The sequence below is a fragment of the Drosophila bipectinata genome, chromosome 4 (assembly GCF_030179905.1).
Source record: "Drosophila bipectinata strain 14024-0381.07 chromosome 4, DbipHiC1v2, whole genome shotgun sequence".
Lineage (NCBI taxonomy): Eukaryota > Metazoa > Arthropoda > Insecta > Diptera > Drosophilidae > Drosophila > Drosophila bipectinata.
Genome location: NC_091740.1, coordinates 19,582,127 through 19,604,354, shown reverse-complemented (window position 1 = coordinate 19,604,354; position 22,228 = coordinate 19,582,127). Strand labels below are relative to the sequence as shown.

Below are 22,228 nucleotides of genomic sequence, written 5' to 3'. Positions count from 1 at the left end.
TACATGATTAAAGAGGGTGATATACCCTTTCACTCGCACTCATTGTTATGATTATAGAGGGACTGATTTTGCTGACGAGCTCACAGAGGATGCGATGGAGTATATAGCGGGCTATATAATTAAAAAATTGAAGATTTTCAATGAGCTGGCAGAAAATGGAACATTCACTTATCTGGATGAAGTTTCTCGGGGAGGGCTCATCAAACCATCTGTCGAATTTACTAAAAAACTAAAAGATCTTGAATATATATTTGTAAGTCACATTAAGAAACAATTTACGTTATCTAAAAATGTCAAGGAGACTTTATTATTAGCCGCAAAAAATGTTAATATTAATTTTAATATAAAAGAATTTTATTTTAAGATTAGAATAAACTTTAAAGTTAAGAATTTAAAAAAAAGATTATTTATACAAAAACAAAAACAGCGCCTAATATGTAATTCAAAATTATTAAAACTTTATAACTGGAAACTTTAATCCCCTTGTATCGTGTAAGGGTTAATGCACACTGTTGTGACTGCGCCGATAGACGGGAGTCAATGATTAGCAGAAGTCTGCTATGGGGACTTTGCTGTTGCCGTTTTATAAAAACACAGGGGTTGGATATGTCACTGAATTTAATTTGAATTGATTTTAGATATAACAAAATGTGTAATGGGTAAATGTAACAAAAAATGTGTGTGTTCAGTCGTAAGCTTAGACGTCGTAAGGAAGAAGCCTAGAGATGTCCCGCTTTCCAAGGGGACCGGGGTCTCGAGATCGATAGCCACCAATCAGGTATCGATTGTAGGGTTGTGGTATGCACTAACAACGTAATGAACATTACGACAACGAAAATGACCGTACATGCCGCCCCGCAATGCTGGGTCCAGCATTAAGACATCCTTCTAATGGTAACTGAAAGAAACAGGTGAAATGTTTGCTGTGGTATGGATGTGAGATCAAATGCGTGTATCACTATTGTTCAAGATTAGCTTCCTCGACTTTAGCTTCCATGTAATTCGGGATGGGTAATCTGCAGATCTTGGATACTGATCGCTTATATGTACCCGAACCTGTATAGATTGTTGCAACTCGTACCATCCCATCGGCTCCAGGGTGTAATTCTGTGACACAACCTAATTTCCAATCGGTTGGACCTGTCCTGTCGTCCTTGATAATAACTAGGTCATTGACCTGCAGGTTTTCTTCCTCTTGTCTCCACTTAGGGCGTGCCTGAAGGTGAGACAACCAATATGAGCTCCACCTTTTCCAGAACTGGCGTAGGATACGTTGTCCCTCCATGAACTGTGTGTTGAGCGACTTGTCCTTGTCACTGGGGGTAGGAAGCGATTGCATGGAGTCTCCGATGAGAAAATGAGCTGGAGTCAATACTTGCAGATCGTTAATATCCGCGGTTAACGGGCATAATGGCCGAGAGTTAAGACAGGCCTCTATCTGGATAAGAACGGTTGATAATTGTTCATAAGTCATTGGGTATCCTTTGAAGGAACGATGAAGATGATACTTTACGGCTTTGACGTTAGCCTCCCAAAGTCCTCCGAAGTTTGGGCTGTGTGGGGGGTTAAAGTGCCACTGAATATAGCGCTTTGTGAGTTCTGGGACGACTGTCTGGTTGATTTCCTGCCGGAACTCGTTAGACCACAACTGTAGGGATTTATCTGCTGCTATAAAATTTGTGCCGCAGTCACTGTACATGTGCCGCACAAAACCGCGGCGTCCAATGAACCGTTGGAGAGCCCAGAGAAAATGTTGTGCTGTGAGTCCTGTCACCAGCTCCAAATGGATAGCTTTACTGGCGAGGCAAATGAATACTGCAATATAGGCCTTGTATGTAGTGTGTCCTCTGAACCTCGAGGCCTTGACATCGATGGATCCTGTGTAATCCACACCTGTAGCTTCGAACGCTCTTTTCGGCGGATTAACACGATGGTATGGAAGATCACCCATTAATTGTCGAGAGGGTTTAGGGCGATGCTGAAAGCAAGCCACACACTGTCGGAGAACTCCTTTTACCGTTTGTTTGCCATTAATGATCCAAAACTGCTGATGGATGATCGCACGGGTCAGTTGCACACCCCCATGCATGGTGTTCAGATGGGCGTTTTTTATGACGAGGTCCGTAAAATGATGTGACTTCGGTAGGATGATGGGCGTGCGTTGTTGAGTGGTGAGCTGCAAAGCGTTTCGAAGTCTGCCCCGCACTCTGAGGATCCCTTGGGCATCTATGAATGGCGACAGTTGGCTAAGCTTGTTAGATTTTGAGAGCGATTTGTTTGCTCGCAACTTGGACAGTTCGTGAGAGAATGCTTCCTGTTGGACAACGCGAACCAGAGTATACATTGCCTTGGAAAACTCCTTTACGCTAATTGGTCCGGAAAGCCGAGCCTCCCTTTTGTAGCGAGTATTATGGATAAAGCGATTAATGAATGCTGTGGAAAATACAAGCCGACTGTATGACGAAAATGACTCAACAAAGGAATCAGTGGATGCACAGGTGTGAGCGTGGATAACCTTTGCTGCCTGTTCCTCGCAGATTGTGCTCGGATCTGGAGAAGTAAGAGTTACCTTGGGCCAATGGTCTTCGGGTTCCTGCAACCAGTCTGGGCCGCTCCACCAGAGCTTATCCTGCGCGAGCTGTAGTGGGGTTAAACCGCGCGTTGCACAATCCGCAGGGTTGTCCTGCGTAGACACATGACCCCACTGGGAAGCAGAGCTGACCTCTTGGATGCTGCCAATTCGATTGGCTACAAAAGTCTTCCACCTGCATGGATCTCCATATATCCAGTGAAGCACGATCATGGCGTCTGACCAGTAGTACACTGTGACCCGCATCTGAGGCACGTGAAGTTGCTGCTGGATCCATGTGGCGAGTTTGGTAGCTAGAACTGCTCCGGAAAGCTCCACTCGCGGTATGGTGAGAGGCTTTGTTGGTGTAACCCTAGTGCGAGCTGCGACTAAGTGTGTATGTATCATTCCAGCAGTGTCGAGTACTCGAAGGTAGGCACACGCTGCATACGCGAGGGACGACCCATCGGAGAACATGTGCAATTGAAGAGATATCACATTGCTGAAATCGCAACCGAACCAGCGTGGTATGCGAATGTGTTGAACTTCTGGAAGATGTTCGAGATATCGCTGCCAACGCGCTGCCAAACACTCTGGTAGCATGTCGTCCCAATCGAGTGCACGGTAAGTGCCATCAGTTTGCTGCATACGGAAGCTCCATACGTCCTTGAGGAGAATTTTTGACATGACTATCAAGGGTGCTAAAAATCCTAATGGATCGAAGAGCCGCGCCACTGTTGATAAAAGAGCCCTCTTCGAAAGTGTGGGATTGATCGAGAAATGGATTTTGAATCCGTAGACGTCCGGGTTTGGCTGCCAGTACAGTCCAAGCGTTTTAATGCTGTCTTTATTGTCCATTTCGAAGATTGAGTGGTTGCAGAGGTCTACTTTAGGAATATCACTAAGCAACGCCGGGTGGTTCGCTGCCCATTTTCGAAGATGCATACCAGCCGAGCGGAGGGCTGCTATGACCTCGTTTCGCACTCGAATGGCACCGTCCGTGGTCTCATGGCCGCTTTGTACGTCATCAACATAAATCTCCCTTTTCAGTACCTTTTCTGTTAGCGGATAATTTTCTCGTTCGTCCTGAGCTATTTGGTGGATCACCCGAATCGCTGTGTATGGCGCTGATGCTGTTCCGAAGGTAACTGTGGTGAGACGGAACTCTTTTAACTTTCCGGTTTTGTCACGCCACCAAATGCGCTGGAATTGAGAGTCCTCTGGATGCATTTCGATACATCGGTACATCCTTTGGATGTCCGCCACGAAAACATAGCGATAACAACGCCAATTTAGTATCACTCCTCCCAAATCGTTCTGTAGAGCTGGGCCAGTACATAAAATGTCATTCAGTGATTTCCCGTTGGAGCTCTTACAAGAGGCGTCGTAGACTACCCTGAGTTTAGTCGTCAGGCTGTCCTCCTTCAGGACTGCATGGTGTGGAATCGTGCTGCAGAAGACGCCGAGCTTCCCATTTGTGTTGATATGAGAGTGACTGTCTTCGCTTGTAGTGACTTCTTGTATTTGCTGTAAGTCAAAATTCCTCGATTGCTTGGAGATATTGTTGATGAAGCTTATCGCGCTGCTGCAATTTTCGCTCTAGTGTGTAGAACCGATTTAAGGCTATATGTTTTGATCGGCCTAGAACTTGTGACGGGTCGAACAAGGTTTTCAGTGGTAAGCGAACCATGTATTTCCCGTTGGGCTGTCGAACATGGGTTTGACGAAAGTGTTCTTCACACCATCGTTCCTCTGTGGTGAGTTGGCGTTCAGACGGCACGCTATCTAGTTCGAAGAACCTTTGCACCAGATGATCAAGCGTCGTGGTGTTACAACGGACAGTGATGGAGTGTGTCATGGATTTCCTCACAGGTCCAAAAACAATCCAACCAAGAAGAGTGTTTTGTGCGATTGGTTCCTCATGAGTTCCTCGTCGAATTTCTGGGAGCATCAATTGTGGAATAAGATCAACGCCCACAAGCACGTCAATACGACCGGAGCGGGCAAAATTGGGATCGGCGAGTTGCAATCCTTTAAGGTGTTGGAATGAGCGAGGGTCGACATCCGATTTTGGAAGGTGCCCTGTAAGTGTACGGAGAATAAATGCAGTGGATACAAACGATGTGAACTGGGAACCTGAAATCGAGCTTAGGACAAAATTGGTACTATGTCGACAACGATTGTGAGAGGAGTCGCCAATCCCTGTTATTTCCGCAGATATAGGGGTGCGTGAGAGACCCAGCGTCTGTACTAAGCTTTCGGTGATAAGTGTTCCTTCCGAGCCATGGTCAATCAACGCTCTGGCTAAAACAGATTGTCCCGTTTGGTCGTTGACAATTCGGATTAGGGCCGTGGCGAGAATCGTGGTGGATGGATTTTGATAGGTGGCAACTGCGCTGAGGAGTTGCGTCTCGTTCGAAGCAGTTAAGCCGGGGGCTAGGCTGTGCTGTTGAGACAAAACAGATGAGCGGGATGCTAAGCTCTGTTGGGTGCCCTGCGCGCTATGGACACCGTTCGTTGGCTGTCGCGATAGGGCAGAGTTGGTAGGCTGGGTTGCTACGTTCGGAAAATGCAGTAGCGTATGGTGGCGTTGGCCGCACTGTAAGCAATTGCGAGTGCTGCTGCAGTGACTTAGCGCGTGGCCTGTGCTGAGACAATTGAGGCATGCCTTTATGCGATCGACGATCGTCTTACGAGCAAAGCAATCCTTCGCGAGAAAACTGGGGCATCTCCGGAGAACATGGTTTCTTTGGCAGAGAGTGCACTGGGGTGCTCCCATTTCCGTAGTCACATGAAAACTGTGGCGGTTAGTGGAATTGAAGTTGGATCGGTTAGGCGCACGTGGATGGGAAGATGGTCCTGGTGCTGAACGAGTTCCAAGTGGTTGGTTTCGATTTTCGATTAGGTCGATGCTAACTAAGCGCTCCAGCAGGAAAGTCTCCAACATCGAAAAGGTTGGAATCTCGGTGGAGCTCCCCAATGAGTGCTCCCACGCTTGCGTAGTGCTGCTTGGTAGTTTGGTTAACAGATGATGCACTAGCCAGTGATCGCAGGAATCAATGTTTATTTTTAAACGTCGAAGATCACTAATGCAAACATTAGCCAGGGTTAGCACGCGCCTGATACCTTCTGAAGCTTCCTTGGGAACCGACTCAAGCCCATACAGTGCCGCCATGGTGTGCATAAAGTGGAGACGTGGATTGTTGTAGCGCTTGACGAGGAGATCCCAGGCTACCGTCTACCCAGAATCCGTTAATGCCATGTGACTGACATCCTGGTCCCGTCCTTCGGGCAAGGCCTGCTTGAGAAAGTGAAACTTCTGGATGTTAGAGAGAGTGTTGTTGTCATGGATGAGTTGTAGGAAACCATCGTAAAACGAGGGCCAATCCGTAAAGCTTCCCGAAAAGCGTGGAACTGGAAGCTTCGGAAGCGGAATGTTGGATGATAAAATTGGAGTGACGGACTCGATTGGTGGGGAACCTTGGGCTATCACTGAGAACTTGTTGTCGTATTCTTCCGAGATGTTGCAGAAGATGTGCTGGTGCTCTTCAACAAACCGCTCGTATAGGTTGTCTGAGAAATATACATGTTGACTGGGACACAGCTGATCGACCAATTGTTGGTGATTCGCATCAAACAGGGTGGATAAATCCTTTAACGTGCTAAGTCGCTGAAAAAAATAATGTTTGGATTTTCGGGATTGACTATCCTTCTTGAAGTTACGCTCGAGTTGTGTCAACCTGTTCCATAAATCCTTCTGTCTCGCGTGCAAACCAGCAAACTGGTCGGATGGGGAAGGGTTGGCTTGTGTGCCTGTCTTTTCATCGTCGATACCCATAGTTTTATTGAATTTACAACAGCACGCTTGAAATCACAGCCCTCACATACAAACACTTACCGGCTTCCAGTCAGTCTGTGTAGCAGTTTTCCAGTTTCAATTCGTCGTTCCTTTGGTCCGTTATTCGTCTCGCAGCAATCTCTCCTTCCTTTGTCCGTTATTCGTCTCACAGCGTGGTTCCACGTGGCATAGGTTAATAGCCGTTTGTTTCAGATTAATTTGAGCCCAATTGTTAGTTCCAAATCAATTCAAATTCCATTCATTGGCACATTTAACAACAGGTTCCCCTCATGGGCCACCAAAAATGTTGTGACTGCGCCGATAGACGGGAGTCAATGATTAGCAGAAGTCTGCTATGGGGACTTTGCTGTTGCCGTTTTATAAAAACACAGGGGTTGGATATGTCACTGAATTTAATTTGAATTGATTTTAGATATAACAAAATGTGTAATGGGTAAATGTAACAAAAAATGTGTGTGTTCAGTCGTAAGCTTAGACGTCGTAAGGAAGAAGCCTAGAGATGTCCCGCTTTCCAAGGGGACCGGGGTCTCGAGATCGATAGCCACCAATCAGGTATCGATTGTAGGGTTGTGGTATGCACTAACAACGTAATGAACATTACGACAACGAAAATGACCGTACACACACATTTATAGTCGTCTGGCTCACACTACATGATTAAAGAGGGTGATATACCCTTTCACTCGCACTCATTGTTATGATTATTGAGGGACTGATTTTTCTGACGAGACTACCTTATATAAATGTATCATGATTCCGCCTTTTATCATGCCACGCCTACTTTTATTTAGTTGCTTAAAATGCCTTTGAATATATATTTCATTTTTCAGATCGATACCGTACTTCGTTAAAAAGTTACAGACGCATTGCTCTTACTTTCTTATATAAGGCTAAGTACATGGCTAGTTTGACTCTTTTTTTCGAAATTAAAAATAAATTATAAGTTAAAAAAATTAAAAAAAAAAATTATAAAATTTGTTGTAAAAAGATGAATCAGAATTGACTCCAACATAATTGAAAAATGCGTATGTTTTTTTTAAATACATTAAAATGTCTTAAATACCTCGAAATACCTTATGTACCTCATAGTGAAATCTTTAAGCTTCACGGCGCGAGCTAGGAATTCATTTTAGACACATGGTTTCATGGTGAAATTTTCTTAGAATTCTTCGTAGATTCCGATTATGGGGGACGATTTTCAGGATTTTTTGGACAGGAACAAATAGACCCGCCCTAATATACATATATACTTTATAGGGTCGGAGATGTCTCCTTCACTGCGTTGCACACTTTTGACCAAAATTATAATACCCTCTGCAATGGTATAAAAATGGCCAAATAAGACAACTTTCAACTGAACTTCCAAAGCCATTTTGAACTAAATGAGGCAAACTAAATGGCAAATAAATAACAAATTAAATTACACGATTAGGGTAAAAAACTACATATTAGCTTATGAAAAAACACCCAAAATGGGTTAAGTAGATGTAAAACAAGTGGACTCCACTGCAAATGTTATAAATAAAGTCGAATCTAACCCAATAAATACAGAATTAACGGACATCTTATTATCAATCATTGTCTTTATTATGAGCGCATATATCTTGTACAAGGCATAACAAATATATATCAAAAAGAACCATAAACAGAAGCCAGGCTAATGATATGGGAAAAATATGAAATGTAAAAAAAAGCGCCCACAATAATTATAAAAATATATTCTTATAAGAAAAACAAAAAAGCCTCTTAAGATAATATGAATATCCATATAGTGATTTATATACGAAAATAAATAAAATTAAATAAAACAAAATCAAAAAATATGAATTCTATGAATAAAAAAATATAAAAAATGTGAATTCATATATACGAGTGCATTAGAACCACTCTTGATAAGGGACCAAGCTCCGGACATAATATCCTAAGTTACCCATAATATATTATCCGTAATACCTGGTCGAAATAAATATTGGGACACTTTATTTTTTTTTAAATAAAATCGTAAATGATTTTTAATTTTTTTTTGTGTTTATTTTATTTGTAAATATAGAGAAAAAATGCATTAAAAAACAAGAAAGGAAAGCTAACTTCGGGCGGAGCCGATGTTTACATACCCTTGCAGTTAAAACCGGATATATATCGCAAGCAGCGGATATTTGGCTGATCCTTATGATTACATCATAATAAAACTAATTAACTAAAATAAAAAATCTAAAAAAAGTCCCAAACTTCTATCTTCAAAAATACGAAAGTTGATATATCTACCAAGTACCATTTCCGATCGTTCAGTTATATGGCAGCTATATGATATAGTCGGCCGATCCTAATGAAATTTGGTAGGTTGGATCAACTGGCCAAAAATAGAATCTGTATTAAGTTTCAGCTTTTTATCTTCAAAAACACGAAAGTTGGGTCATTTCCGATCGTTCAGTTATATGGCAGCTATAAGATATAGTCGGCCGATCCTTATGAAATTTAGCATGTCGTAATGTTTTGCCAAAAATAGCTCTCGTGTCAAATTTGATCTCTCTAACTCTAAAAACACCGAAGTTATACTATTTCCGATCAATCAGTTATATGGCAGCTATAGGATATAGTCGGCCGATCCGGGCCGTTCCGACTTATATACTGCGTGCAAAGGAAAGAAGGGTGTGTGCAAAGTTTCAAGTCGATAGCTTTAAAACTGAGAGACTAGTTTGCGTAGAAACAGACAGACGGACAGACAGACAGACGGACAGACGGACAGACGGACCGACGGACAGACGGACAGACGGACATGCTCATATCAACTCAGGAGGTGATCCTGATCAAGAATATATATACTTTATAGGGTCGGAGATGTCTCCTTCACTGCGTTGCACACTTTTGGACAAAATTATAATACCCTCTGCAAGGGTATAAAGATAAAACTTTCTTATTTTACTGATCCTTTCCACTAGGGTTGTTGGTTTTTAAAAAAATATTGTATTGATGATATTTGCTGTGAAAAAAATATCAATCGATAATATTAAGAAATATCACATAAAAAAATCGATATATCGAGTATTTTTGATATTTTTTATGGTCAGCTAAAATTGAAAAAAGGTTATTTGTAAATTTAAAAAAAGGTTTTAATATGTGTTTTCATCCGCCATGAACTGCAAAAAGGAGCTATTTTTTATTTAAAAAGTGAATTTAAAAAACAACAAATATTTATACCCACTCTCAAGCAACTTTTATTTACGTTATTTGAAATAAAAAATAACAAAATTATTAAGGACATTGTATTCAAATTTAATTATAAAAAAACTTAATATAAAAAAAAAAGTTTTTTAAAACTTTATTAATTTATGGAATATGTACTAAATATGTACTAATTACCTTATTATCTTATTTAATGCTCCTAATTACTCTTAATTACAAAACAAATCTTTCTTCAATGATTTAAAAAAAACTCTTTCGGTTATATGCTGGTCTGTTATTCGACTACGGGAGTCACAAACAATACATTTAATGGCAAAAGCCAACCGTTCAGATGGAACCGTACTTCCAGGCGTGATAAGATAACTTAATGCCAATTTCTGGCTTAAGAGTGACCAAACATAAAATATCGGAAATACCAACTCAAAAATATTATTATCGACTATTTTTGCCCAAAAAATATTCCGATAATAATATTTTTTTAAGAGAAAATATATCGATATATTGATGTTTTGATATATTTCCGACATCCCTACTTTCCACGAAAATTGATATTGTTATGTTAGCTCCCTTAGAAATAATTATTGGGACACTGTAAAGAAAATAATTTTTAAAAAATTTATAATTGTAGAAAAAAAAGGTATTTTCTTACCTAATAGTGGGTATTGCTTCCGTGCTTTGAAATTACTTCAGCCAAGCGTTTGGACATTAAATTAGCCAAATCCTGCAATGTTTTTCTTCAATTTTGGCCTATTCTTCAACAAAACCCTTCTTGAGCTGTGCCAAATTTTCAAACTGTCGTCCATTGCTGTATACTATATTTGAGAGTATACCCCACACATCATAAATCGGGTTTAGGTCGGGACTACAAGCTGGCCACCCCAAAAGTTCAATTTTTTAATCCTCAAAAAACTGCTTTGACACTTTGGATACGTGGATGGCGGCGTTATCCTGTTGAAAAATTAACTTTTTCTCAAAATAAGTTCAAAATAAGTATAAAAAGGAGTGAACCTACTCTACTGATTTTACAATTTGAGATACTTGGAAGACATCTTTCATTGATGGTTTCAAGAATCTAGAAAATATTCCATTAGATAATGAAATGGAACGAAATATATAAAACACTGCATAATATAAAAATTGATTTTGACAATTATCAAAATTATTATAGTCATTATCAAGACCTCGGCCAGTACAGCAAAACACTGTGAACAAGCATGCCGAAATATTAATAAACCGCTTCAATACAGCGCGTACAGTAATACATGACCAGAGGGACAGGCTATACAAAGCCCATTGGTCTCAGGTGTCAATTTATCTAAATAAATTAAGAGACAATCTAATAGTTATAAAGCAAAGGTACGATCTAAAAATGTCAATACTAACTCTCCTAAACACCCCGTAACAATAGAAACTGAAGAAGAGTCAGAATTATCAGATTTATCAGCACCTATACAAGCTGAGACTGATGACCCTATCTGTACAAAACTCGAAATTGAGGAAAAGATACAAACAACATCACAATTCCGGCAGTGCTTATTCAATCTGAATTGTCAGACCAGGACTTGACGGACTCCGATTTAGACAACAACATTGTAGAAGTAAAACTAACCACAATTGCTGATGAGACAATTGCCCATAGGGCAAACATTAGAGAAATATCGAATGCCATCCCAGAACTTAACGGGCAAAGGTTACACCTTCAAAGATTCATAACAGCTTTGAAGTTAGTTAACCTAACGAAAGGTACATTCGAAGTTTTTGCTGTAGAAGTAATTAAATCCAAAATAATTGAATCAACTTTATACAGAGTCCAAAACGAACCACTATAGAAGCCATAATCAGAGAGCTGCAAGATACTGAAGTCGGAGAAACGTCCTACGTAGTTAAAGCCAAAATGGCAAAAACAAGCCAAAAAGGCCAAACAGCAGAAAAATTTACAACTGAAATAGACAATCTACGAAAGCTCCTAGAAGCTTCGTATATTGATGAAGGTCCATCGGCCAAACACGCGGGCCGAATTCAGCTCCAAGGAAGCCATCTTCACAATGGTTAAAAATTTCGAGCATGGCCGCCTCAAAACAATATTGAAAGCAGGCAATATTACCACCATGACTGAAGCTGTCACCAAGTACATACAATGCAGTACTGAAATTACAGGCAATGCCAATTCCATATTGTACACCCATCGAGAAAATAGTAATCGAGGTAATTATAACAATAAATATTACCAAAATAACGGATATAGCCAAATGGTTACTATAGAAATAATAATAACCATAACAACAATTATTATAGAAACAGCAACCGTGGTGGAAACAACCGCGGCGGAAACAGCCGAAACACAATGGTAATGGCAATAATAGCCACAACCAAAACAACAACGTCAGGGTAGTCCATACGAATTCGGAAAATTCCCAGACGCCTTTAGGTACACAACAGTAAAAAACACCAAAGTTCACACTATAAATCTCAGTCAAAATACATTTGTCAGTTTCATAAACGTAGCAACAGGAAAAAAATTTGTTTTTCCACTAGATACAGGTGCGGAAATATCCATATTGAAGAAAAATTCCGATATTTTTCAAAAGATCTGAAATCGTCCGAAAAATTGAAACAAATTCAAAAGAAAACAGTGTATTTATTCCGAACCAAGAAATTAAGCATGGTATCTATATAGCAAATACCATAGCAACAGCCCAGCATATACATATAAGACTACTAAATACCACAAATACAGATCAAGTAGTTTATATTAAAAAAATTCATCATGAACCACTTTCAAACTACGAAGTAGTACAAACAGACTTAGAAACCTGACAAAAAATGGTATTATCCGAACTTTCGAAAAACTTCCCACTTTTATTCAATGAACAACTTACAACATTATGCACCCAGTATAGTGATGTATTCGGACTAGAAACCGAATCGATCACTACCAATAATTTCTACAAACAAAAACTGAGATTAACTGATGATGAACCCGTTTATATAAAAAATTATAGAAATCTTCATAGTCAACAAAACGAAATTCAAAAACAAGTCCAAAAACTCATTAGAGATAAAATAGTGGAACGCTCTTTATCACCTTATAATAGCCAACATTTGTTAGTACCAAAAAAAGTCACTTCCAAATTCGGAAAATAAAAAATGGTGATTAGTATGTGTCTATCGTCAACTTAATAAAAAACTCTTGTCTGATAAATTTCCACTCCCTACAATCGACAATATTTTGGATCAACTAGATAGAGCCAAATATTTCTCATTCCTTGACTTAATGTCAGGTTTTTACCAAATTTAACTCGAAAAAAGTTCACGCGATAACATCCCTTTCAACAAACAATGGTTCATATCGCTTCACGCGATTACCATTCGGTTTTAAAACAGCGCCAAACTCTTTTCAGAGAATGATGATTATAGCTTTCTCTGGATTAGAACCTTCGCAAGCATTTCTTTATACGGATGACTTAATAGTCATAGGTTGCTCCGAAAATCATATGCTCAAGAACATAACTAATGTGTTCGAGAAATGTAGGCAACACAACATAAAGTTAAATCCTGAAAAATGTTAATTTTTTATGCATGAAGTCACTTTCCTAGGACATAAATGCACAGATAAAGTAATCTTGCCCGACGACAAAAAATACGACGTCATTCAAAATTACCCAGTCCCACATGATGCGGACTAGAAGATTCATTGCATTTGAAACTATTACAGATGTTTCATAAAGAATTTGGCTGAATACTCTCGTCACATAACAAGATTATGTAGGGAAAATGTAAAATTCGAATGAAAAACAGAATGTCAAAACGCCTTTCAACATTTTAAATCAGCATTAATAAACCCAACTCTGTTGCAATACCCACATTTTAGCAAAGAATTTTGCATAATTACAGATGTTAGCAAATACGCTTGTAGAGCAGTCCTAACTCAAAACAAAAATTGACTACAGCTTCCAGTTGCATACTCATCAAGATCCTTTACGAAAGTTGAAAGCAACAAGAACACTACAGAACATAATTAGCAGCTATTCAGCTAATTAGCAGCAATAACACACTTCAGACCATATATTTATGGTAGACATTTCACTGTCAAAACCGACCACAGGGCACTTATCTACTTATTTTCAATGGTAAATCCCAGTTCCAAACTAACACGAATGAGACTTGAATTAGACGAATATAATTTTACGGTACAGTACCTAAAGGGTAAAGATAATGTATGTAGCCAGACTTGAAAAACATAGAATTAAATATTCTATAAGTCACTACCAGAAACCAAAGTAGACAAAAATCTTGCGCAGGAAAAGAACAAAAGGAATTGCAACAGCAATCTATAGAAAAAGCTTCAGACCCCAACGTATATGAAGTCATTAATTATGATGAAGTACGTAAAGTAGTGACCTTGCATGGAAATAACAATATGTGTTTAATTAAGAACGGAAAGAAAATTACAGCCAGATATGATGTTAGCGATATGTATACTAATGGAACCCTTGGCATAGGTCCATTCTTCCAAAGGCTTGAAAAGCAGACCGATATTCACAAAATCAGCCAACTCAAAGTGTCCCCATGGGAAAATATCTTTGAACATGTTTCAATTGATAATTAAAAAAAAAGGGAAATTATATATTAAAATGCTTAAGAGTAGCTCTACTCAACCCGGGGACCGTAAGAAAAAATAATAAAGAATGTTTGGTCATTGAGATTTTTCAATGACGTAGATAAAATGCAAATTGGGTTCAATTATAAACGTTATAAAATGTTTATACCTGCATGCAGATGAAGCAGATATTTAGATAATCTTATGGTGCCTGCAGAGACCCAAGTAAAGTACAGAGAGGGCGGCCCGACTAGTCATTGCGAAGCTAAAGCTCTCGATAATGGAGAGGGCGGCCCGACCTAGACATTTGCGGAGCTAAAACTCTCCAAAGAAAGCTAGTGAATAGAGCCGCCAAGAGAGAGTCGGCTTGCGATCAACTAAGGTACTTATACATACTTAAGCTTAATAAATAAACATTACACTAAACATTACATTAACATTATTTAAACATCAACATTAAACGCCGTTCTGCTGCCTGACCCGACATGACCCAAGTCCTGCATCGCTGCTCCAGAAACTCTGCCAGCGAATCCCAAGTAGGGAATCCAAGGCGAATCCAAGGCGTCGGAACTTTAGAAATTTAGACTCTCCTCCTGAATTTGTCGAATAACCTTCGAAGACCTGTTATTAAGACATTTCCTCCCACTAGAGTGAGGCCAAGAATCTCGTTCACATGAGCCTGAAATATTAGGCGACGGCTATTAAATCGTTTCTCCAACAAATTCAGCGCGACATCACAATTCTCATCGGAGACTTCCAAGGAGCGAACTGCTTCGAAAGCGGACTCCCGAAGGCAAGATCGCAACCTTTGCAGCTTTTCCACCTTACTGATGCACGGATTGCCGACTATAATTGTACAGAAAATCGAGTAGAACTTGCGTTGTGGGACCTATGTATATATGTTTTTATATTTTTTTCGCTGGTCAATAGTTTTTTTAAATTGTTCATTATATTAACTAGATCACTTCGGGGTCACCAATGGTTGGTCATTGATATTTTTTAATGACCAAACATTGTTAAACATCAACATTAAACGCCGCGCTGCTGCCTGACCCGACAAAGAAAAAGAAGCTATATTAAAATTCCATGATGATCCAATACAAGGTGGTCATACAAGCATTACAAAAACCTTGGCCAAGGTCTAGAGACACTATTACTGGAAAAGTATGTCCAAAGACATAAAAGAGTACATAAAGAAATGTCCTTCATGCCAAAAGTCTAAAACGACTAAACACTCTAAGACCCCATTAACCAAAACCCAAACTCCGCAAAGAGCTTTCGAAAGAGTAATTGTGGATAGGACTACCAAAAATCGAATAATGAAAACGAGTACGCTGTAACATTCATCTCAATTTAACTAAATACTTTGTTGCTATACCATATACCAAATAAGAGTGCAAATACAGTAGCAAAAGCCATATTTGAAGATATTATTCTAAAGTACGGTCCAATGACGGACATGGGAACGGAATATACAAATTCAATTATTGAAAATCTATGTAAAAATGTAAATATTGAAAACATAACTTCGACTGCTAATCACCACCAGACTGTAGGTACCGTGTAGCGAAGCCACAGAACACTCAATGAGTTCATTCGTTCATACATCTCAGTTGACACAACGGATTGGGATGTATGGCTACAATACTTCGCCTATTGTTTTAATACGACCCCCTCTATGGCACATGACTATTGTCCATATGAGCTAGTTTTTGGTAAAACGTCAAATTTACCAAAACATTTTAATAGCATAGATATCATAAAACCCCTTTATAATATAGAAGATTATGCTAAGGAATCAAAATTCAGATTAGAACAGGCATTTAAGAAACCTAGACTAATGCTAGAAGCTCATAAACTAAAACAAAAAATTATTTACGATAAAACTAGTTTAGATTTTGATTTAAAAATAGGAGATCAGGTTTTATTGAAAATCAAGAAAGGAAAGCTTACTTCGGGCTTACTGAAGTTGATATACCCTTACAGTAAAAACCGGATATACATTGCAAACATCGGATATAGTTGGCCGATTCTAATGAGAATATCATAATAAAACCAATTATTTGCAATAAATCATCTAAACAAGAAAGCAAAGCTAACTTCGGGCGGAGCCGAAGTTGATACACCCTTGCAGTTAAAACCGGATATATATCGCAAACATCGGATATAGTTGGCCGATCCTTATGATTACATCATAATAAAACCAATTAATTGCAACAAAAAATCTAAAAAAAAAGTCCAAGCTTCTATCTTCAAAAATACTAAAGTTGATATTTCTACCAAATATCATTTCCAATCGTTCAGTTATATGGCAGCTATAGGATATAGTCGGCCGATCCTAATGAAATTTGGTAGGTTGGATCAACTGACTCTAGCTTTCTATCTTTAAAAACACGAAAGTTGGGTCATTTCCGATCGTTCAGTTATATGGCAGCTATAAGATATAGTCGGCCGATCCTTATGAAATTTGGCATGTTGTAACATGTTGCCAAAAATAGCTCTCATGTTAAATTTGATCTAACTCATGTCTCTAACTCTAAAAACAGCAAATTTATACCATTTCCGATCAATCAGTTATATGGCAGCTATAGGATATAGTCGGCCGATCCCGGCCGTTCCGACTTATATACTGCGTGCAAAGAAAAGAAGGGTGTGTGCAAAGTTTCATGTTGAGAGCTATAAAACTGAGAGACTAGTTCGCGTAGAAACAGACAGACAGACAGACGAACATGCTCATATCAACTCGGGAGGTGATCCTGATCAAGAATATATATACTTTATAGGGTCGGAGATGTCTCCTTCACTTTTGGACAAAATTATAATACCCTCTACAAGGGTATAAAAAGTCCCTAAATAAAATGTTTTCTTAAAAAATAAATTACAATATATTTAAAAAGTTATAAAATATATATCAAAACGAATCTTTTTAAAATATTTTATTTGCTGCTACGAATGTCAATAAATTATTTTATTAATATTTTAACAGGTATATAACAAATATGTAATATCAAGGTGGGCTGTATTTTCAATTTTTGTTTTTTAAACTCAGTTTCCATGTATTAATTATATAAATATATTTATTCTGTCTTCAAATATTGATTTTCTTTTATTTCCCACTTTTGTTTTTATATTTTCCCACTTTTTCGTATTTAACGATTATTCCGGCAATGGTTGGCTAATTTTTCATAGTTACTGTTAAAATGTTTAATGTGGTAGTGAAATATTTTGATTTTTATGAAATAGTTCTAATGCTGTATGATACGAAAATGAGTTTTCATAATGTTTAATGGTTTTTTATTCATTGTTCATATTAAATTATTTTTTTCTGTATAATAAACTACAGGTAAATTTAATAGCTTTAACGAATTTTAGGTTAACGTTTTTTCTAATAATGTCAACAATGCAACCATTATATACAGTTTCTAATTTTACAAATTTATTTTTTTTTATCAATTCGGCAACAAATATCAAGTTTTGAGACATTATTTAAATTTTATGTTAATTAACTTCAGTTCATATAATCCACTTTAATCAAGAATGGTCATTTTTATTTTAAAACTATAGTATTTGGGCTTAAAAAATTTTATTTTTTATGGCCACTTTTGAAAGAAATTTGTTAATTTTTATTAACAAAGCTATTCAAGCTGTTTATAACAATTCCCACGTAATTCTTTGCAACAATTATTTTTAATACAATCCAAAGAATCTAAACGCCTTACTAAATAATACTCTAAGTATAATTCCATATAAAACATTTGCTCTAATCAGAACCGTTTTATCTATTAAAATTTATCCCAATTAGTTTAGGTTTACTTATTCATTTTATTTTGTGCAAGTTTCATTTAGAATGCTTTATAATAAAATGCTTTGTATCCAGGTATAAATCAATACATATAAATACAATTTCTCTTTACAATAAATGTTTAGACGAGATTTTTATGAATTTAGTTGTACGCCAATTAAATTTATTCAGGTTTTAGGCGATGCCATTGTACTACAGTTTGTCTAGGTTTCGAGATCATATCCTGCCAGTGTTTCGTTTCTGATGCTCCAGATCCATTTTTACCTTTTTAAGTAAAAGATTTGAGTAGGTTAGTGTTTAAAAATAAGTTTTTTTAAATCTTACCAGCTAACAAGATTCGACCTATTAATTCATTTCTACCAATGTTGTCGAAATCCATTACCATAACATCTAAAGAGCATTCTCTTATTTTTTCCCATGGAACGTTAAAACTAAATGATTCATTAAACACTGGATTTAATGTACATGTGAATATAGGCGTTTTTCTCTTTTCCACCTTTTTGTCTCCGAATTGAAGCCACACTTTTACGTACGGATCTGAAAAATTATATATATGATTTTAAATATTTTTGATTATATTTCTAAAAACGAATTAATTTATTTTAATAAACTGTGAAATTCACAGGATTAAATTTATCAAAGTAGTAGATGTAGATTATAATCTACATTTGTAATGTTTATTGTAAAGATGTAGGGGATCTCACGTCTTCAGAGCTCCTGTTTACCAAAGTAATACACGTACATAGTACTTTCGAACAATCGGTTAAATGGCAGTTATATATTCTCATAGGATGTATTTTTGACACTGGGAGGAGATTAAATCTCCCCACGCGTCATAACAGGTGACCGGGTCGGGCGAAGCCAAGGAAAGGGTATTTGAGAGAGAAAGCGAAGGCAAAAGTCCGGCAAAAATCCAAAGCGTGGCGGTGCAGCGGAGCAGCAGGTTTTCTCTGAAAGACCGTCGAAACCCCGCATAGTACCAGAAACGGTCCGTGGCCGGGAGAATCGAGAGGGAACGGAATGGAACCCGGAGTGTGGCGTGATACTGGAAAGCAGGATTAAAAGCATAAGCAGAATTATGGAGGATTAACGGGCGCTCCAGGCGCTATATAAGGAGGAGCATTGGAGCGACACGGGACGAGTGCTTTTAGACAGCTGGTAGCGTTGAGTTGAAGAACCTCCTTTGGAGAGTCCGACAGCCCAGAGAAAGTAAGGTTTGAGGATTATAGCAAGTAAAGAAAGAGCTATTCCAGAACGGTTCAACTGAAGCCAAGAATACAAGAGTCAAGATGGTCTATTGCCCGCGAAGAGTCCCGCGGACCGTTCTGGCTTACTGTTAAGCAAAGGGTGCTCGGCCCCGGAACTCAAGGCCATCGAGGAGACCAGGCTCTCTAGCGAGTGTGCGCGGTGACTCCCTAGTGTGAAGGAGGCGGAACTCCTGGTTTCTGGCCCGTCATGGATCCGGCACCGCATGTGCGCGCTGGTGTGTGGCGACTAGTAGCGAACGTAAGCCATGTGGGTGTCCCAAAAGGTAGGAAAGCCCTTGTGCCCTTGTCCGTCTGCCAGGCACAAGGACTGCACACACATCCCGTCCGTCTAACGCCTGGGAGGTGTGCTTAATGGTGACCTCAGAACGGATACTGGTGAGCGACGAGCGGACGAGCGCATACGGCGAATCCGAGCAGGAGCCCAGGAGGAGCAGCAAGGATCCATATCTGAGTACGTCAAGATCTTGTGTTTTATTTTTAAAAACCAAGGCCTGAAAAAAGGAGTATTAGTTTAATATAAAACTATTTGTATTGTTTATGGGCTTAGTCAAACACGTCAATCTTTAAGTTGCGTGGATCGTTTCCACAAACCTCTATGAGCTACCCGCTTCAATTGTTTCAAGCGAGATACCTAAAAAAAAAAACGTTTATTACATTTTTAAATTCACTGTTTAAATTTTTAAATTTAAATACGATTTGCCATGATTAAAGTGAAAGGTTTCTGTAAATTCATTGAGCACCTTTTGGTTTCGGTCCCGTCTAAAGGCGGACGTAATTAATAAATTTACGTTTTTAAATTTATTTATTTATGAAAGAAAATATAAGCTTGTAAAACAAAGTAAAAAATCTGTTGTTTCCAAATGGGCGGCATCATGATAGGCATGATGTGACAGGCATGTGATAGCCTTCATACAGAAAGGGAGACAGGCATGTGATAGCCTCCAAGCGGTCCAATAAAGAAGAATGCGTTCCATCAGGATCCACTCAAACTGTTTGAGAATTCTGAGTCCGACGACACTTATATCAATAATGGATGATGTGATTTAAGCGCCCGTAACCATAATCAAATTTGAGTTCTCAAACGTTTTCCCGGGGTCCCGGGGTTTTCCCGGCACCGGGGTCTATGGCTGGTCAGCCCTGCATCTGCCGGCACCGGGGTCTATGGCTGGTCAGCCCTGCATCAGCCGGAACGAGTATTTCTCAGATAAGGCTTTAAGAATATACGTTCTAAAGCTAAGTAATGTGGTAGATCATTGTAGTCCGAACATAAAACCCTGAAGGGATCATTCTGGGCATATATCGAACCATAATGGCTAAGCAGTAGAACCATAATTTTCTAGTCATTTTACTAGTTTATCACAATTAACAAAATACGAGTAGGGAAGCAATCTTCCGCCGGAGCTGAAGTTGATATACCCCTGCAGTTAAAACCGGATAAATATCGAAAAAATCGTATAAAATTGGCCGATCCTTATGAGAATATCATTGATTTATTAGAATACAAAATCTAAAAAAAATTTCCAAGCTTCTATCTTCAAAAATACAAAAGTTGGTATTTTCACCAAATTCCAAATAACCTTTCCGATCGTTCAATTATATGGCAGGATTAAGACATAGTCGGTTAGAAAATTTGGTTAGGAAATTTGGTAGAATCAACTGACCAGGATCAACTTTACAACTAAGAGACAGAAACAGACAGATGGACATGGTCATTTCAACTCAGGAGGTGATCCTGATCAAGAGTAAATATTCTATATATATTGAAGAGATGTCTCCTTCACTGCGTTGCATACTTTTGACCAAAATTATAATACCCTCTGCATCGTTTCACTGTTATGAGGCAAGTTAATTTAAAAAAGTTTACTATGGTAGAAAGGCAGCGGAAGATTGAAAACGCATTTTAGTCCTCTTAGAGCCAATATCAGAAAGTTTTTTTGTACAAATTGGATGTGATCTCGGTGTGCAATGTACTGAGAGTTTTAGACACACGAAGTTTTAGACAAACTCTAGTATCGAACGGACCAAAAATACGTGTAAAGTTTTAGTTAAATAAGGGTCTTTGAATTCATTGGACCATTTTTTGATAAAGCCACTTGGTTTGTGTATTTGGGGTACTTACACCTTTTCCTTTATTAACCATGGTGGAAATATGGTCGGAAAATTTAATTTTCAATTCTAATAGGATCGTAAATTTGGGTTTATCTTCCAAGGCTCACTCAAAAAGAATGAACATAGCCTGGTTGGGACAAAATCAATAAAAAGACATGAGTTCGCGTTTCACTTCAAAAAGTTTCCCAAATCGATGTTGGGCACTAGTGAATCTATATTGAAGGAACATCTTAACGTCATTAGCGAACATAAGTATCACTGAATTTGTTAATTCAAGGGGTTAATCGTTAATGAATAGTGTGAAAAAAGGGCGAAGATGGCTTCCTTGAAAAACACCAGATGTAAAACAAACTAAGTGCAAGAAACGTCTTTAAAAGAGACACTTTGGGTTCTTCCAGTTAATTAGCTCGAAATCGAATTGAGGAGATCGGTTGGGAAACCCAGAAGCAGCAAGTTTACTTTAAAGAAGCAAGTGCTTAACAGAGATAAAGGCTTTTTCATGCATGAAAAAGGAAATTAGCACCAACCAGTAGGTGGTAGTGGTGCGGCGCTTCATGAAACCATCTGGAAAGTAGAAAATATTAAGCTACAAAGGTGTTGCAAATATATAATTAATAATTTTTCAAATAGCTTTGGAATGTCTGACATTTAAAAACGTCTCTATAATTGGCTGTATTTGATTTTTTTCCTTTTTTGTGCAGTGGAGTAATTTTTGGTAGATTTCCCCGCTATAAAAACCGTCATATCGCTCATTATCTGTCGTATCACCTGCCATTCGGATAGTCGCCGGTCAATACCGCTCTCACTCTTCCGTTCCCGCTCTAACGCAATAACATAT

At 38.5% G+C, this 22,228-nt stretch overlaps 3 protein-coding genes across 7 annotated transcripts in view; all 3 read right to left on the bottom strand.

The window, feature by feature from the left end:
- Positions 1-984: 984 nt before the first annotated feature.
- Positions 985-2,377, bottom strand: LOC138926851 (uncharacterized). Its single transcript, XM_070282423.1, has 3 exons — positions 1,514-2,377; positions 1,376-1,438; positions 985-1,316 (listed from the first exon to the last, which is right to left on the bottom strand). The coding sequence occupies exons 1-3, from the start codon at positions 2,342-2,344 to the stop codon at positions 1,314-1,316; spliced, it is 897 nt and encodes a 298-aa protein (XP_070138524.1). The 5' UTR covers positions 2,345-2,377; the 3' UTR covers positions 985-1,313.
- Positions 2,367-5,744, bottom strand: LOC122322104 (uncharacterized). The gene is made up of 4 exons (XM_070282544.1): positions 4,736-5,744; positions 4,257-4,651; positions 2,447-4,168; positions 2,367-2,393 (listed from the first exon to the last, which is right to left on the bottom strand). Exons 1-4 carry the CDS (start codon positions 5,742-5,744, stop codon positions 2,367-2,369), a joined length of 3,153 nt encoding a protein of 1,050 aa, XP_070138645.1.
- Positions 5,745-17,132: 11,388 nt separating this feature from the next.
- The window catches only part of Syt7 (Synaptotagmin 7), a 171,288-nt gene continuing 166,192 nt past the window's right edge, over positions 17,133-22,228 (bottom strand). For 4 of the 5 annotated variants that reach the window (XM_043213381.2, XM_070282427.1, XM_070282428.1 and 1 more), the window contains 2 exons: positions 18,338-18,550; positions 17,133-18,277 (listed from right to left, as the gene is read on the bottom strand). In XM_043213381.2, the coding sequence (XP_043069316.1) occupies positions 18,177-18,277; positions 18,338-18,550 (314 nt within the window). In that variant the 3' untranslated portion in view covers positions 17,133-18,176. Of the gene's footprint in view, positions 18,278-18,337; positions 18,551-22,228 lie in introns of those variants that run through there. The other variant, XM_070282430.1, reaches the window with a different exon arrangement.